The sequence below is a fragment of the Lissotriton vulgaris genome, chromosome 10, assembly GCF_964263255.1.
Source record: "Lissotriton vulgaris chromosome 10, aLisVul1.2, whole genome shotgun sequence".
Taxonomy (NCBI): domain Eukaryota; kingdom Metazoa; phylum Chordata; class Amphibia; order Caudata; family Salamandridae; genus Lissotriton; species Lissotriton vulgaris.
In genome coordinates, this window is record NC_141698.1 from 455,317,843 (window position 1) to 455,337,546 (window position 19,704).

At 47.4% G+C, this 19,704-nt stretch overlaps 1 protein-coding gene across 1 annotated transcript in view; it reads right to left on the reverse strand.

Annotated features, from left to right (window-relative positions):
• Positions 1-19,704, reverse strand: part of WDR90 (WD repeat domain 90) — a 1,374,469-nt gene that overhangs the window by 426,451 nt on the left and 928,314 nt on the right. The window contains exon 31 of the mRNA XM_086941318.1: positions 995-1,116. Coding sequence (XP_086797444.1) covers positions 995-1,116 — 122 coding nt within the window. The remainder of the gene's footprint in view (positions 1-994; positions 1,117-19,704) is intronic.

Consider the following 19,704-nt stretch of genomic DNA (forward strand, 5'->3'; position numbering starts at 1 on the left):
GCATAGATGAAACTGGGTGTATTTCCTCTGTCACTTTATGCAAATATATATGAATTGAAATTAAAATATAGTAACACTTAAACTGTAGTAGAAGAAAGATGCTGCAATGAGGCCATATTAATTGCCAACAGAATGCCCTGTTTATTAAGTATTGGGTATCTTTTCGGTTCTTGTAGCCCATTTTTATTTATTAGAGTTTTATAATAATATATTTAAATTTTGCTTTTCATATGAAAATAGTTATAAATATAGCCAGCAAAATGCCTCAGTTAATTAAGCATTTTTCTCTGTCTTCTTTGTACAATGTGCAGATAACAATCGTGAACTCTGGCAGTGCCAACTTAGCTTTTTATCCATCTCGAGGTCACTAAAAGGAGCACCATTACATTTTCCAATAGTAAACCTTTTATATATAAAGTGCTAAAAAAAATGGAAGCATTGTGACAGTAAGCACTATTGAAATCATTATGGTGGTTAGTATATAATTCAGGCTAACAGCTTTCAATTTTTTCCCCAATTTTTACAGCTAAATATAGAGAACCCCATCGATATTCCTCTCTTTATTTATTTCAAAATCTGGATAAAAAGGGAAATAACATTGTTTTGGGAGTTTTTTTGAATGCGGTCAGTTACAACTGTCGGGTCAATAGCTGTGTTGATCAACAAGAACGGAAGTAACATGTGTATGTTTTTATATGATAGTACTGATCTATCATCTATTGGTTTCACATCATTAAAATCTGTCAGGCATTTAAGTATGAGTGTATATTTATTGGTTAAGTAAATGTAGAAGTTTATTAGTTCGGGTATAATTTTTAACAAAAACTCTGAAATAAATATGGATAACCAGAGATTAAATTTAACAAAAGAAATTAGAAAAAAATAGAAAGAAGTGTCAAAAACAAATACCATAAACCTGGGAGTCTAATTATAATGCATATAATTGTTCTTCATATATGACAAGTAAGAAATACAGTAAAGAAACTGCTGCTACCTGAGCATCATTTGCCACTGCCAATGTGGAGATCTCTTCAGGATGTCCAAACCAGTGCTTCTGTGATCCGGAGTGTAGATCTTCGACCACAACCACACAGCCACAGGTGTAAGCAAAGAAACCTTCATGGTATTGAGAGTGGAAGCAAAGGATTGTGGCAATTAAACTTCATAGTAATCATAAAGAAGTTTACAAATGATCCACACCTATGTACTGTCCATGTCTTGTCATCAACTCCCAACGCGTACCTCTCGCCTTACTACTTAACACCACTTAGCAAGGAAGGTCAAAGTTACATACCAGTTATTCTGGTTCTCCAACATGGCCTCTACTATACATCAACATGCTTGAATGATTCCCAAGTGTCAAGTTGGGAATCTTGCATAAACTATGTTAATATAGAAAGCACTTTTACTCTCAATAACATTTAAAATTACAAACACCTTTGCATCCTATTCACCTCATTATAAATGACCCAAACTCCAGACACTCACAGGCCAGAAGCTCAGATGGTCCCATCAGAGGCTTTCTTAACGGTCAAAAGTTCTAGCTTGTTAAATGCTTTTGTTACATAAACACACATTGATAAACACACAGGGGTTTAGGGATCGTTTGAAAAATCCTCATTAACCTTGTATTTAAAAAAAAGTTCATCCAACTCAGGGCTGTCCTGGAAAGTTTTGGGGTGATCCGTCAAGTGGGGGCCAAGAGTAGGGGGTGTAAAAAACTGAATTTTTTTCATTCAATATCCATAGGGATGTTTGAACAGCTCTACAGACAAAATAACTCAACAGAATTTCATCGAATTTAGAAGGAAGGTATATCTGTACCAGGCAAGCATGCTTTCTGTGATTAGATGCAAATCTGTTCAGTAGTTTTAGAGAAATGAAGGTCCAAAAGGTATAGCTATCTAGACAGTTAGGTTTACATGAAGCTTGCAGGAGTCCCATAGGGATGTAACTTTAAAAAGTAAAGCAAATCAAACAGCCAAAAGGGCTTTCTTTTGGCCAGCTGCCTCCTGTGAGACTGAGAGACTCCAATGAGTCCCATGGGAGCTCAACCTTTGAGTGACTGGCTGCAACCCAACCAAAAATGTTGCAGCTGAAATACAGGACTTGGGGACTAAAATAGGCACTGCGATCCCATGGTTGCCAGCAATGGTCTTTTGACTTCAGTGGGAGTTCCATGGGAATCAGTGCAGCTCCATAATTGTCTATTAAAGTTAGCTGCCACTTGCAATCTTGACTACGTCTACTGTCAGAACACTGACATACTTCTACATAGTCCCACTTTGTTCTCTCTTTTGTTCATTGGACCTGTGCATGGCACAGATGGATTACGGGATCTCCACTGCACAGATGTAGTGAATACTGTTTCAGTTTAAAATTAACAAGTTACTTACCTTCGGTAATGCATTATCTGGTAGAGACTCTATCTAGCCTTACCTTAGAATTTCCAGGTGTCATGCTGGATCCGGAAACTTATGTTCGAGCAATAACCCTTGCATGAGCCGTTGGGTGGCTCCATTCGGCTCTGTGTGACGCAGTCGGCAGCATCGGTTATGACGTCGCGGTAGCCTATATAGGCGCCACCCAGGCGTACAGACGTCAGTACATTTCGATTTTCCACACCAAAAGTGCAGAGCCACGAAATAACTGATGAAAACGTGTGAAAAACTAGGGCCCTCAAAAAGGAGAGTTACCCTAGTCCTAACAAAATCAGCCAGCAAAGTGGGGAGGCATGGGTGGGGCGTTAAGGAATCTGGAGCTGGAGTCCCTTCCAGATAATGCGTTACCGAAGGTAAGGAACTTGTTCATCTGATAGAGACTGCTAGCTGCAGATTCCTTACCTCTGAATTAGATACACAGCCATACCATCCAGGCGGTGGGTTGTGGACCAATACCTTACACTAGGAAGTCTTGCAGGACTGAATGGGTAAAATGCCCTTAACTGCGGACCTGACTGTCCAGGCAGTAGTGCTTGGCAAATGTGTGCAAAGATGCCCACATTGCTGTCTGGACTGGGACACCCCGAGCCAAGGACATAGTCGCAGCCTTTCCTCAGGTGGAAATGGCACTTAATCCCTCAGGGGGTTGCTTCTTAGGCAGGGCATAGCAGATCTTAATGCAGAGAACGACTCAGCGAGAGATGGTCCTTTTCTGCACTGACCGCCCCTTCTTAGCTCCCAACTACCCCACACAGAGTTGGTTGTCCACATGGAACTCTTTTGTGGGGTTAAGGTAGAACGACAACGCTCTGTTTGGGTCAAGGCAGTGGAGACGCTCCTCTACCCTAGAAGGATGCGCAAGAGCAAAGAAGGTGGGCTGCGTGATAGACTGACCCAGAAGGATGGAGGTCACCGCCTTCGGCAGGAATGAAGCACAGATGCGAAGCACCACTTTGTCTGGAAAGACATCATGTAGGGAGGCGTACTAGACAGTGCCTGCAACTCACTCACCATCTGGGCAGAATTATATCGCCACCAGAAAGGCTGTCCTGATAGTAAGCAGCCAGAGGGGAGAGTTGTGTAAAGGCTCAAAGGGAGCACACATAAGATAAGTGAGGACCAAATTAAGGTCCAATTGCGGCATAGCAAGATAACCAACCCCTTCAAAAACCTATTTACAATTGGGGACACAAAGCGAGAATGCTGGTCTGGCAGCCACAAAAAGAGCAGAAAGATAACCCTTGAGAGTTTCCAAAGTAGAGCACTGTTGGGCAAGGGTTAGACTGAATAGAAGAGCAGTAGAAAGAGAAGCAGAAAGAGGGCCAGTAGACCGTTATGTACAGTATAATATATATTTTTTGCCAACAGCAGGCGCAAACCGTCTTAGTGGAGGGCCGCCTGGGATGAAAAAGACTTCGAGGTCTGGGAGCCTTCCCGCGACCTCCTCTTCTTTGATCAGGACCGGGAGCTCCGCGGAGTCTCACTGGATGTTTCAACTGCCGGGCCACAAGTAGCTTCAAAGCCTGCTTGCGCAAGGCCTTCGGAGCCATAGACCGACAGTCTGGACACGACTTCGAATCGTGGTCGCACTCAAGACACCAGAGATAGACAAGGTGGGGGGTTGGTAACCGACATCATGCAGTGACAGCAACCGCAGGGTTTAAACCCTGCCTTCCTCGAAGACATCCTTGCACATGATGTTGGAAAAAATTCCGTAGTCGACAAAAAGTAAAAAAGTCCTGTTAAAAAGCAACAGAGGGGTAGCTCTTCCCGGATTGGTGCTTAACTGGCAGGGAAAGAAAAGAAATGATGTCCTTGTGCTTGGGTGGTGACTATATAGGCGACAGCGACGCCTTAATTGACGCTGCTGACAATGTCAAGCAGAGCCAAATGGAGCCTACTGAAGGCGGACGCAAGGGGTATTGCTCGAGCAAAAGTTTCCAGATCCAGCCTGAAGCCAGGGAAATTCAAAGTTAAGGAATATGCAGCTAGAAGTCTCTATCAGATAACATGACTTTTCAACCGCTGAAATAGACAAACTGAAGCAGTGTAATGCTTTCTCTGTCGAGGCATGCAATCTGCTTATATTGCCTGGTGGTGAATCTTTTGGAACAGGCTCCAGACTGGCAGTTGGAGGTATAATGAATTCATCCTATTCTAAATCTTTGAGTGGTGACCCTGTCTGATCATCTGAAACATTAGCAGTGGCAACTCCATCATCAGAAATAGGGTAACTAACAGGTCCTTTATCCATCTTTGGCTTTCTGCTGATGCTCCTCTTTGAAAGAACGTCTCTATCAGTATTGCTATTGAGTTTCGAAGGTGAAGTTTACCTTCCAAAAGTTCCATTCTAGCAGGCACTGTGACTGGCAGCTTTGTTGAGAGTGTTGCAAACGAAGTTTACGGAATGGACAGTGGACGTACTCATTGATAAATATCATTCACCATGTACTTAAGGAATTCAGCATATCCAGTAGTATTTGCACCATTGGGACCTCTGACATGCTCCTAAGCTTTTTCAGCTTAGGCGACTCATAGAAAGGCTTGTTTTGATGAAGAATCATGCTCCTGCTTCTAATAAGCCAAATATTGAATATTTAAATCCCTTGGATTTGTAGCTTCCCGCCTGTCTGAATGAACTTAGTCTTCACTGAAAAATGCCTTGATCTGATTCAAATCTGGATCTTTCTCTTCACATTCTGCCCTGATGAGGCATATTGCAATGTCTTTTTTTGAGGCTGTAAGAAACCGGGTGATACCATTAGACACTGTAACAATAAGACTATAGACAGTAGGATGCCTGATAATACCAAGGATACCCCCGGCATCACCATGGACATTGAATATGTTATAGACAGACAAAAGGTTGATGCTGGAAAAGTTGCAGAGGTATTGAAACAGTTGGTGATGGTAGTAGACTCGAAGGTGGCTGTCATATAGGGTCCAGTTGGGGGGCAGAGCTAGCCGGACCTGTAAGATGGCCGCTTCGTAGGCGAGCTCCTTGCGGTCGCCTACCAATCCTACATTTATCCTCCTTCTTCAGCCTGTATTGTCAGCCAGAATCAGCAGATCCACTCACCGGAGCACAGTGCCATCCGATTGAGCAGACATCCGAGAGTGCTACCTCCCTTGAAGACGTAGGTAGCGGCGTTGGTGCTGGTTGCAGGGTCATTGAAAGACGCAGCGGCGGCTTCGAGGGGGCAGAGGCGGTGAGGCCCTCTCCTGTGCTGTCCCTCTCCTGCTTGTGGGGACACTGCTGGTGAAGCTGCGCGGCTGACGGTGACAGCGTTGCGGGGGCGGGGGGCCTGACCGCGCACAGGAGTAGAGGTGAGGGCGGCCTACGGCGGCAGGCCGCGAGCGTAATTGAGGCCCAGCTGCGACAGAGACGGAACGGACCGCGGCAGTGTCGGGCAGAGCTGTGGGTCCTGCACCTAGGATGGTACTTCTGCCTCATACTGGCGCGACCCTCCCTGGCTGTTGGCAGGAGTAGCTGGGCCCAGCTGGAGTGGCCTGACGTTGCTGGAGGGCTGCTCGTCTGTGCCCCTCACCCCCCTCTGACTGGCGTTGCTGTTAGCTGGACCATCCGGCCCCCGCTGGCGCTGGTGTGGGATCGCACAGCGGGCAACCCTTTGCTGGAGGCCCTGATCCACGCACATTGCCCCTGTATGCCCGCCAGGAACTGACGTCCCGAGTGAGCCAGCTAATTGCAGCTACTGAGGCAGGCTGTATCATTGGCTCTGACACCCACAAACCTTATGCAGATTGTGCAATAGAGGGGCACATCTCTGAAGAGCCTCTGCTGCTCTATTGTAAGCACACTAGGGGCCCGAGTACGACCATCTCCACGGACTGCGCACACATTGCACCGCATAACCAGAGGAACGGGACACCTGGGGCTGTCTGTGGAGAATTTAACACTTTGGCGCTCTGTAGGCCACTGAACAGTGATAATGGGCAAACCAGACCGAATTCAGCCCAGACTCAATTTTGTGCAGGCAAAGAAAATGGCAGACAACCCTGGGACGGAACAAACCTCAGAGCCTGCAGTGAGTACGCAGCCCACTACTGCAGTGCACTTTCAAACCATGTTCTGGATGATCCAAGCGACGCTAAGCAACATAGACAGAAAGATTGATTCACTGATCTACAGAGTGCACCACATGTCCGAAAGGCTGGTCCGGCACACTGAGCGGATAGATATGGCGGAGAGGTGGATCTCTGATGCCGAGGATGCCCAGCGCCAAACGAAAACCAAACAGGAAAGAACGGACAAAGTGCTGGCGACACTCATGGCGAAATCAGAAGACTTAGAAGCGAGGTCTCGACGCAACAACCTGCGCTTCATGGGGATTGCAGAATCGACCAATACAGGTCCCATGGGACGCTATATTGAGTCTCTACTGATTGCGTTGCTAGGTAAAGACACCTTCTCGTCTGTCTTTATTGTTCAAAGGGTGCATAGGTCACTGGCGCCGCTCCCACCACCTGGTGCGAGACCACGTCCCATCATAGCAAAACTCCTGAACTACAGAGATCAAGATGCGGCACTCCGAAAGGCAAGGGAACTGGGAACGTTGTCACGCGAAGGCATGACGATATCCATCTACCCAGATTTCACGCAACAAGTGCAAGAGGCCCGGAAGAAATTCGTGGATGTCAAGAAAGCACTTTGCGAACAAAACATTCCTTAGGCAATGATCTGCCCGGCTCGTCTCTGTGTTACGGAGGGGGGCGAGAGCAGACTCTACAGTGACCCTAAGGAGGTGCAAAAATGTTTTAAACAAAGAGGCGCACAACAACCGCGAAGACGATCGCCCAGGGGCGAGCAGGAGGCTCAGGAGCAGGTTTTGGATGCAGAATAACAGTCATATATACTTTGTAGAACAGTGCAGGGGTTGTTGACTCCTGGATGGATTTGGACACAATCCATACGCACGCAGATAAGTGCACAACCTAAACTCATGATGTATATTGTCAGTAATCCCTAGACATGGTGGGGGTAACATTCGTACAAAAAAATTGTTTTTGCACTAATTATACACGTTTGAGTTGGTTCATAGTTGACATGGGAGGGCGGAGTTGGGTGTCATTGTGACTTTAAGGTGACCCCCATGTGACCGCTGTCACTGGGTCCACTGGCTTGGTGCTCCTGTCTCCGTGTGTACCCCACACAAGATGTTCCATTTCTATGGGGATTGTTGGGGGGAGGTGGGAGTGGGGGGATGGGCACTGTTCAGGTATGGCTTTGGCGAATTGGCATTGCTGAAGGGGGTGGGCATTGGTTAATGTTAGGATTGTTCGCTGTGACCATACCGAATGTAATGATGAGACACCTGTTGAATGCACCTGTTGTGGATGTCAGCACACAAATGACATTGGCGGCTCAGTTACATAAGAACGAACATGGGTGAGAAATACAATTGCATAACCTGGAATGTACGCAGCCTCAACACTCCCAAAAAAATATCAGACAAGTGTTTGCCTATTTAGACCGCCATGACGTCCAGATCGCTCTCCTACAGGAGACGCACCTCACTGCGGCTTCTGAGACTAAGATTGCACTGAGATGCACGGGATACAAACTGGCTTCATCATACTCCACATATGCTAGAGGGGTGCTCATTCTGGTGAAGCGGGGCGTACACTTCACACCTATACGCACCTACACAAATAAAGATGGACGATGCGCCATGGTCCACGGTAAATTGGGCACCTCCCTCGTCACCGTCATCAACATCTATGGTCCCATAGCAGACGACCCAGAGATCTTTACACGACTGTATAGCACTATGCGCGAATGGCCTAAGGTAGCCACGGGATGGGGAGGTGACTTTAATACATATTTAGATCCTCAGCTGGACAAATCTAAGCCCCAAGGACTACGCACACCTAAGATTGCGAGGAGTGTCAATGACGATTTGTTGGAATTTGGGCCAGTGGATGTGTGGAGGTTATGGAATGGTACAGCTAAGGTGGGAACTCATCCCACACCCACACATAATAGCTGGTCTCGCCTTGATTATTGGCTTCTAAATGCAGAGGTGAATGGTTGGGTCACGAAGGTGGCGATACTCCCTCACACGTTGTCAGATCATAACCCAGTGCTACTTACATTTACGGCGGGGGTTATCACACATACGCGTAGGCACACACCCCGCTCAGAAATTAATTCAGTAGACGCAACTATAGGAGCGTGGCAGGCCATAGGAAAACCTACTGATAAATTACCTTTATACGCACTAGCACTGCCCATAGCACACCATGCAGCCCTCTCTGTCACACAAGAGGACGGCCCCATCAAAACCATGAGAGAAGTAGGGATCGTAAACATGCGGGCTATATTTCCGGAGGGGCGTTTTATTACGGAGGAACACCTGTCCTACATTACAAATCCCTCACTACTGTTTCAGTTTACCATCTTCAGGTTGAGGCGCGCAATTAGGGAGCTCTATCATACAAACCCAGACAAACCACCAACAATACAAGCCCTACAGCTACTACTGGTAGCCCCATTGCGGCACAAATTTATCACTAAACTGTATAGGGAGGTGAGTGGGGAGAGGGTTCATGCGCCGCAAAGAAGTCTTGCTCGCTGGAACCAATTATCAGACACAGATTCGGAGCATATCTGTAGACTGACAGGGTCCCTTACTTCAAACGGGAATTTGCGCATAATTCATTTTAAATACGTCCACCAAGTTTACTACACCCCGATCAGGCTTCATAAGTATGGACTTAGAAACACGAGTAACTGTAAGCGGTGCGGTCAACCTGACGCTGACTTCCTTCACCTTGCATGGGAATGTAGACGTGTGTTAATGTTTTGGGAGCATGTGGTGCAGCGGCTACAAGACATGACGGGAGCCGCGCTGCTATGTTCACCTTCTGTGTGCTTGCTGTGTTTTCTGCCGGAGTTGAAAAGAGCAGTGGGAAAATTTGTACGTATTGCACTCCTGCTGGCTAAGCGTCGAGTGGTGCTACATTGGGAAAGTGTCTTAGCCCCAGCTATTAAATTATGGATCAAGGACATGGTATATTGCGATAAGCAACTAGCCCTTTATGCGGAGGAAATACCTATGATGTCAAGGCCAAGAGACATATGGGAGACGCTCAGACAACATCTTCTTCTGCAAACGGACACCACTCAATAGTCTGGATAAGGACATGGTGCTGTAAGAACAAATGTAACGATTTATTGAGGTGTGTCGTGATGGCGATTAGGTATACAGAAGTACTATGCTACTGCGTAATCAGTGGGTCACAGCCTTGTTGTGAGGTTTATTGCTGTTATAATGCTCCCTAGAGCTGTAATGTGCATATTATTGGAAAAATAAAAAGATTTAAAAAAAAAATAAGGTCCAGTTGACAACAAGGGTCTCATTGACGGATGTGTAATGATTTAGACAATGACATGATCGTCAACAGTAGTGTTGTCGAAGGTGGAAGTCACACTGTGATGCTCTGGTCGACGTTTGTTTTGAATCCGGTTGTGGTTTTTTCATTGACAACAACTTCGTCAGCATAACGAAGCCCCTGAGAAGGCATAATCTGTGCCCTCCGCAAGGAGTGATGGCAGAGATTTATTTACAGCAAGTGCTATAAAGTAGTAGTTTTTAGGATTTGTTATTTGGAGGCTCAACCGCCTGAGGTAACACTCTTAGTTTTTTTAGAGCGAATTTTTGCCTCACCTTTGGAATCTTTCTTGGACGTATCAAACAGTAGCTGACCAGATGTTTAACCCTTAGACACAGGTCGGTGGACCTAATCATCTGCTTAGAAGCTTTAGTCTGTGTCTTCTCTGAAGGTGATTTTGATGACTTACCGGGGTCCCTCAACAGAGGCTGCAGATATTCCCTCAAAAATTGCTTGAGCCAATCTTCTTTCCCTTTCTTCGAGTCTTTTGTGAAAGTCTTGCAAATGTCACATTCAATAGGAACATGACCTGGGTGAATACAGTACATGCATTTGGTGTGTGGTTCATCCATATAGATTTTTCTTTTCTCACTAGATTTGCACACATTCAAAAGATATTTCCTCTGACAAATGTCCGTCATGCGGTACCTGAAGTATTTAGGAGCTGAAACTCTTCTGAATCTGTGAATTTCTTCCTGGAAGACAGATCGTTTGAGGATTTCTAAATTGAATGTGCAGTAGAATATCTGACAGCTGAACACTTCTGACAGAGGAGCATTTGAGGGACTGGATCTGTGATTGGCTAGAGTTTGGGTTGTTCATAACAAAGTGAATAGGATGCAAAAGTGTTTGAAATGTTTAATATTACTGAGTGTAAAAGTACACAACTATGTTAACATTGTTTGCTGTGGCTTCCCAGCCTGATGACGGAGAACAATTCAAGCATGTGAATTCATGAAAGATTAAATGTTGGAGAAGAGTTTTTTATGTGTAATCATGGTACGCTACCATGGATAAACTCTCTGAACCCATAAACAACAGACTGTCTCACATACACGATCCTGAACAGTATAGATGTGAGGAGGGACTCACCAGTATATCCCCATGGGCAGAGGTTCCCCGTGATATTCATGGGTCGTACGGCAGTCGGAAAACGCCGGATCCAGTGAAAAGACCAAATCCATGCCGCTCTCCCGTCTCTTCACAGAGAGCCCTCGGCAGGAACCCGGAAGTGGGCGGTCGTAACCCAGGAAGTGCTTGGCCCAGCCCAATGAAAGAAGAAGACCATGAGGAAGAAGGCGTTCAGTTCTCGCAGCGCGGGAACAGGAGTGAAGACGTCGGAAGGAAAGGCGGAAGAGAAGAAACCCTGCGGAGTAGCCAGCGAAGAGGAGCCGAGGAGAGGAGACGCTGTGGACGCGGAACCGGAAGAGCATTGGTGCGAGGAGTGGTGGAGTCCTCCGGAGGATGCTGTAGAGCGGCCGCCACTCTGGAGAGTTGCGGCAGAGCCGGTGAGTGAGAGGGTCCCACGGGAAGTGGAGGGAGGAACAAGGGAGGCGGGTAGAGAACTAGGGGGGTTGAGAAAGTTGATATTTGGTGTAAAGTGATAGGCGGGGCACTGGTCAATATCAGGCGGGCTGTCACAAGAAACGCTGGTAACTTTCCCCCGTGTATGGTTTGTAACGTGACCCCAAATAAATGTAAAGAGGTCAGAGGTGCCTTTTTCTTTTTGAGTAGAGGCATATAAATGGACAGGTGGTCACTGTGTGGCAGTAGTAGGAATGTAGGTCAGCATACGAATCTTACTTTGGTTGTGCTAAAGGAAATAGATCCTGTGTTTCAATTTCGTTTGCATTCCTTTTCCCTTCCACTTCACCAAGTCACCTCCCTAGGCACTAATTTTTCCTTGTCACGGCCCACCTGCCCTGAAGAGAGTATTCTGTTTTAATTTTGACCACTTCATGGTGTGGTGACGGATTAACCTCTCTGACATACATTGGAATGTGTGTTCTGACGGCTCCTTCTTTTCCTCTTTTATGAGCCTCCGGGGAGATCCCTTTGACTCCGAAGACGAGGAACAAGAAACATCGCCCTCAACACCACCATTAGAAGAGGAACCTGAAGAACACAATTTTGACTCACAAACATTTGTTACTCCTGACAATAAAACTCAGTCTGTTCGTAAATACATAAAGCCTCCTCGCTTGTATATCAAACCTGCGCTCCCACAATAATTAAAAACATTTTCTAAGGAAAACATTTCTACAGGAAGTAACATTTTGTATAGTCCTTTGGTTATAAAAACTAAATCCGATTAGCCAAATTAAAACTGCAATAAAGTTGGCTCAAAACAATACCATACTAAAACCTTTTTTAAAGCCCAAGGATAAAAGGAAAATGCATGTTATAGGGTGAGCACTACAGTACTAATTGAATTGACACCTTTAAGAATTGCAGAGGCTGCCAGTCTTCCCATTATGAAGTTCACAGTCAGCAAGGCAGTTTGGTTTGAAAGGAACACAATGGGTATACATTTTCCTTTATAGCCTTTTGCCATTGTATTTACAAAACAAGGAGGTGGAGGCAAGAGGGTTGTTTATGAATTGAAAGAGAACTAAAATCCATTTCTGATAAAATTAGGACATAATTAGGATTAGGGGAAAGTAACTTTTCTTCTATCACAGGATTCTATCTGATATTAATAAATAATCAAATAGTATCAAACTGAATTATGCTTAGCTCCAGAAGAGGGCTCTAAAGGTAAAGGCGAAGAGTTAACTTCTCAGCAAATAAACTGTTAAAGGATGTCTGACATACCAAAGTATCTATTCCACAGTCAGAATCATTACAGTAATGTTTGACAAACATGCACCATCCTCCAGTTTATCGCTCTGCAAATGACTGGGATCTTAACATTTGCAGAAGCTGCTTTTCCATGTGCAGAAAGAGCTTTAGGTTTACCCAGAAGGTGTCTATTGGCCTTTTAGCAACAAGTGATTATACATGAAATTATGCATGTAAATATTGGGTGTTTGTTCTTTTAATATTTGTAATTTCTATTAAACTTTCTTCTATGAAAATACAATAAAACAGTATATTGCAAAACAAATAAAATGAAACTATAAAGTTTTTTTTAATATTTGTAATTTCTGTTAAAATTTCTTCTATGACAATGCAATAAATCAGTATATTGCAAAACAAATCAAATGAAACTATAACTTGTCAGTGAATGAAGATATCTCATTACATTCAGTATCCATTGGAACACATAGTTCAGCATGCAAATATCTTTGTCACATGGGAAAAGCTATATTGTTTTTCATAGATTGTAGCCTGTTCAGTTCAGTATTCACATTGTCTAATCTATCTTCTTCATAAAACCATTCAGATAGGTTACCCATCAAGGGGGAATCGCGAAGTTCTGGTCAACCATTTCTCTCTCCTCAATAACTTCATTCAGTCATCTGGAGCCACACAAAGTTACCCCACAAATAGCTAGCTACATTTGGAGCTTTAGGGCTGAGCCAATTATTGGCAGTCTTTTCATGGCTAAAATAGTGGAAGATCTATGATTTAATGGCAAGACAGGAGGGTAGTGAACTATCGTAGACACAGTCTAGTGTCTCATTCTGATGTATCCACACTAAACACTCACCCACCACCAGGCGTCATTGGTCAGATGACCCTGGCCAATAAAAGGGGCTGAGCGCACGTGCTCAGGGCCCATTATCTAACCAACTATCCCTGTGTCTGCGTCTCATTTCCATCACCACAATGAAGGCCTAGCGCCCGTCATCACATTGGCGACGAGGTCGGAGCTTTGCCCAGCGTGCCACAGCTGCAAATTCGTGGGGAAAGGGGAGAGAGCTGCAGGGCGACGTCGCGCCCCCCCATTATCGGTGAAGGCCGCAGGGCGTGTGCCGTGCCCAGGGCCTGGATGCCAATGAGAGAGTGACCGGGAGCCCACCCCGCACCTCTCAAGCCTGCCGGACGAAGAGCGGACCGACCGGAGCCCACTCGCGTCAGCCCCAATTAAACCCCACCGCATGGAGACTGACGCGGTGCCCACCTGCGAGGCAGGAAAGCCCGTTGGCAGGAGGTAAGCCCGGGCACTGGAGAGGCCTGAGGGGCAGCGCGAGACTGGAGCAACCCCCCCCCCCCTCAAGGCAACAGGAAAGCCAAGTGAGAAGCGGAGCCCACCCGCTGCAAGCGACAAACGTGGCCCCACCAGCGCAACACTGACACTGGAGCCGGCCAATACTCCCCGTAGTGAAGCAGGGCCAGCGGAGCCCACCAGCGGCCTGCCTGCAGCGTCCACTGTCCCCGCCGCACAGCGCTCGTGGTGAGAGGCTGCAATGGCGGGGTGAGTGAACAGAAGATAAAAGGTGACGCGCCCGCAGCGTGTGGAAAGCTGCCGGGCGGAAACTGAGTGCAAGCGTAGCCCACCCGCTGTGGCAGAAACAGAGGCAATGGCTGCTGCCAGCAAGTGCCCCAAAGGACGCCCAGGCCAGCGAGAGCCCACCTCGCTGCACCCGGTCTGAGCCAGCACAGATCTCCCCCGCCGCGCAGCGTGCGAGCTGTGGAACTGAGGCGGCGGGGTGAAGGATCCTCAGAGGAGCGCCCGCAGCGGGTGAAGAGCTACTGGGCACCAGTATACCACGCGGAGCCCACCCACGACTGACTCAGGACGCACCTGCACCCGAATGCTGTCCGAGTGGGGAGCGAGCAGGTCCCAGCAGCAGCACTGACGCCCCCCACCCCTGCCCTGCGCAGCGTGATCACAGAGAGGCTGTTTCGGACAAGGAGAAGACAGTTTGCGTGTGTGGCCAAGCACCAGAGTGATCGGTTCAGCCTACCTGCGTGTGTAAGGGCAGTCCCACCTCACCAGCGCTGAGTGTCCCTCGACCTACAGCCCCAACAAACCTCAAGCTCCATGCTGGCCTGAAGCTCTAGGACACCAGCAGAGCCAGAGTGGCTGCAGCGCCACCTGCCCCCACGCAGCACTGAGGGACCCAGCGAGACACACAGAGGAAAGTAGCACTGCCACCCAGGGGCCAGCAAGGAACACTGCACCCACACACACAGACAAGTGAGGAACACTGGAATGTGTGGGGACATGAAGGGAAATAGAGAGCAGGACACTGGGGCACATGAAGACTGCCAGGACCAGCAGTTGCACTCGACAAACATGCAAGAATGATTGCGCAAAGGCCTGCGACCAGGTGCCACCACACGCCAAAGACTGCAACAAGAAGGCACTGGTCTGAGGAGAGTGCAGGAGTGCAAGTACTCCACACACATACCAGGACAGCACAGCACTGCGCTGCGCAGAAAAGCGCAAGGAGTGAAGGAACTCCATGCACATGGAGGACGACGGAGCAGTAGCACAGACCACCGGACGCACTAAGCCAAACGGAGACCTACCAAAGGCGGAGCGGCACCTGATGGCCACAGGTTGTCGTTGCACCACAGGAAGAGAAACTGCAACACCACAACAAGGAGACACGGTGGTTCCGGACTTGGCACCAGGCGAGGGCGACATAGTGACGAAGCGTGACAACCGCCGACACTGCTCCAGGGTCCCAGAAGGAAAGCAAGCACACCCCGTGAGGTAACGGGGAGCGACCTGAACACGAAGAAGCAAGAGGGAATGGTGACGTAACGCTCCGCATCCAACGAAGTACAGGAAGAGCGCGGGCAAAAATGCGCCAACGCTAAAGCACCAGAACGGAGTGAAGAGCGAACACACAGAAGACGGCAAAGCATGAAGACTCACGCAAAAGGAAAAGCCGACCACCCGGATGGTTGCACCACGAAGCTGACCACTCAGGCGGTCGCAGGGAGAATTCTGATGGTCACGTGATGTGACACATCCAGAAAGCCGGCCAGCCAGGTGGCCACGCCAAGAAGCCGACCCACCAAGGGGTCGCGAAAGGAGGTGACCAAAGCAAGGGTCAAAAAACAGTGACCTAGCAAGAGGTCCAGCAAGAAGACCGAGGATGGCCTGCCAGCATCGGCGGAGTGGACCAGCAAGAGGTCCAAGAAGTTCGACCACGAAGACACAGTCCACGAACATGGACCAACGAACTTCGACAACCAAAGTTTAATGGTCAAATTCAAGAGAGAGGATCGCAACGACCAGTCCAGTCACAGACTAGAAGGAGACAGTGTCCGAGAACCAGGACAAGACCAGGGGGAAACAGGCAGAGTACAAGCTGCCTGGAGAAGTCTGGTCAGGAAGATGAAGACAGCAAGATGACCAGACCGCGTTGCGAAAAGGAAGATGGAGAAGGAGTGGCACGACGCCACAAAGGAAAAGACGAAGATGTCTGAGTGGCACGTTTGCCACCACTGAAGAACAGAAAGGAGAAGAGGTCTGAGTGGCACGTCTGCACTACCAAAGAAAAGAAAGGAGAAGAGGTCTGAGCAGCACGACGACAGGAAGACAAGAGAAAGGAGCAGAGCAAAGAGGAGTGTGGACCAAGACATTACAACACACCAGAAGGGGAAACACCAAGGAGAATGTGAGAGGTGCACGATAGTCCACACGCACGACCAGGACACATGTAACATCACTGGAAGTAAGCATCCACGTGCGAACCCGACAGTCACCCAGGAATGACAGAAGCGAGCAGGCTGGTCTGTTGGTAACAACCACCTCTGGGATGGAACGGACACAGGGCAGCGGAAATCCAGGGGCAAAGGCCTCAGGTACACCGGTGGCAGCGGATCCCACAACGAGAGACGGACTGTTGAAGCTCGCCCTGAAGATCCTGGAGGACTAAAGGTCGCACACGATGGAACCAGTGCCAACAACACTCTTTCAGGTGGAGCTTCGGACACTGAGAGAGAACCCGTAGCGACGTCCTTCAACACGTTGGAGCTGCAAGGCGGCATGTCCTCAGGTCTAGTGGGAGCCTGGCAAATAGGGGCCTCCGGGTCGTCCAGTGAGAGGGGACACCCTCGAGAGAGGGGTATCCGTGAGAGGGATAACCTGCAGCTGAAGATCCTGTCAGGAACAGACACCAGTTTGAACCAAACACCTTGACCAGGACGGTCCAGCGGAAAGAAACTCACTTGGGACCTGCTATTCTTACCTCTACACGTTCACAGGATGTGAAACAGAGTGAGAGAGACTGTACAGCCCACCTACAAGCTGCAAGTCTGCCAAGGCAAGAAGAGACACCATTGCCAGTATTTGACGTGACCAGCAGTGGAGAAGACTACGTGGGAGTCGTCGTGATTGCGTTATGGGTTTTGTGTGAACTATATTCTTTCCCACAGGTTGGACTTTAGTTAGTTTAATTTTCTTAACTAAGGTTGGGAGGGATGTACTATCGTAGACACGGTCTAGTGTCTCATTCTGATGTATCCACACTAAACACCCACCCACCACCAGGCGTCATTGGTCAGATGACCCTGGCCAATAAAAGGGGCTGAGCGCAAATGCTCAGGGCCCATTATCTAACCCACTATACCTGTGTCTGCGTCTCATTCCTCCAAGCATAACGAGGGCCTAGAGCAAGTCATCACAGGTAGCATTATGCATTACCTTTCATTCACTAACTTCTCAGCAACATCACTTTAAAAGCTTCAAACTTAACTGAATGAAGTCACAAAACATTAGAACAGTCGAGCTCATCCTCTTTTGTGTGCTGCTTCTGAGCAGATACGTATATGCTCTATATTATTTAATTAGGATTAATTAAATAATTTGGTGTATAATTGTTTTAGTAATGTTATAGGTTGAATCCAAAATGATTTAAATGTTGTTTAATTGTTAAACTTTAATATATTGTTTATATTTTAATTGCCCAATTTCTGGGTGTTTTATGAGATAGAATTGTGTTTACAATAGGTTTAATAGTATTTTTAATTGGATCTGGAACAATGAGCTTTGAATTTGTCATTAATACATTTTTTAAAGAAGAAGAGAGGATATTAATCTTTAACGGATGACATGTGTTACCGTTAAAGATTAGAACGGGGGACTGGGAGCGTGATGCTTCACGTAGCGCTCGAGAAATGAGCTTGTTCCAAAGTGAGCAGGAACGGGTCTTGGGAGCATTCAGGCGTGTGATGTTTCGTCTCCACTTCGGTCGGGATCTCAGGGCGACGCTTGATCACAATGAGGAAGCCACCCTAAAAAAGGTAAAAGTGAAACTGAACTGATGGTCACCAAAATACATCAGCTGGTGGGGCAGGGTAGAAACAATCAAGATGATGGTCACACCCTTGATTAACTACATGATAGGGATGCTACCACTAACACTGACGGACGAGTTCCACAAACAGCTGGACAATATGATCAACACATTTTTATGTAAAGAAAAAAGACCCAGGACCAGCCTGCACAAGCTAAGGCTGAACAAAAGCCTAGGGGGGCTAAACATTACAAATTTCAGAGTAGTCCAAACAGCATGCTTAGCAAAACAGGGGGCCCACTGGCTCGTCCCTAACCAGGAGTACACACCAGTGTGGCTAGCACTGGAGAGGGCGACCATAGGCGGACTAGACCCCATAGCCATGCTCACAGCAAACAAACACCCAGAGATCAGAAACACAATCCTCAGGAACACAAAAGCCGCCCTCCTAAAAGTAGACAAAAAGATGGAACAGACAATCAGGAATACTAGCTGGGAATCCATCTGGTTCAACTCTAAGGTCCAATACAAGGGGAAAATTCTAGACAACAACACCTGGTACGGGAAAGGAATCTCCATCCCCATACAACTGGAAAAAATTAGGACACCACTAACATTCGAAGCCCTAAAACAAGCCCATAATCTACCAAAGGTCGAGTTCTATGAATTTCTCAAAATTAGAGCGGCCATCACAAAAGCAAACTTAGCCACAAAGATCCCCTCCATCATACAATACATGCACAACCTGAACAAGATAGGCCATCAGACTTCCCACATATACAAACTCCTGAGCCCGATGACATTGAACCTCAACACCAAGGCAGTAGGGTTCTGGGAAACGCTGCTAAAGAGACAAATGAGTGAGAGGGAAAAATGCTGCTTCTGGCTTTCAGCCTCCCAGAACAAAGTCTCCCCCCAGGTGGCAGAAAATAAATACTGGTTACTACACAGGGCCTACTGGACACTGGCCCGCCTAGCGGAGGTCGGAATCAGAGAAAACGACACCTGCTGGAACTGCCAAAAAGAGAGAGGAGACCTCGCCCGCCTGATTTTTTACTGCACCAAAGTAGTGAATTTTTGGAATAAGGTCAGGGACTTCATCACTAAGATAGCAGGGCGGGAAATCCAACCAGGCTTTGTGGGGCTAGCCACTGCATTCATGGACACAGATTTAGACTCCAAGGGGGACAGGGAGCTGATAGACCTTCTCCTCACTACAGCAGTCAAAACAATACTAGCGAACTGGAAAGATACAGGGAAGGCGACCTTCAAAGGAGGGGTCAACTGGATCACCTTCCTCAGAGGGGCGGACGACATAACGGCACAACATGCATCCAACCACACAGCAAGGGGCGAAATGTGGGCCTCACTGGATAGACACTTGGGTACAAACAAACCCCCATAGAAGCTGTCATACTCTGACCACCGTAGCCGTAAGTGGGCACTGGATCCTCACCGTGGAGAAACATCAACATCTTAATGCTCTGTCTCCCCTCCCCCACTACTCCTTTCCTCACTCCTCTCTTTCTTCTTAGTGTGGGCACAACAATGTACCAAGGACAATTTACGCCAGCCAGCAATTTGAGCAATTCGAGCATTCGAGCTTCAAGCCGTATGAGCCACTATGCCTAATGTAACCCCAAAGGCGTCTGTATTCACCCTCACGCACCACTACTACTGTACTGTATATATATATATATAATCCTCAA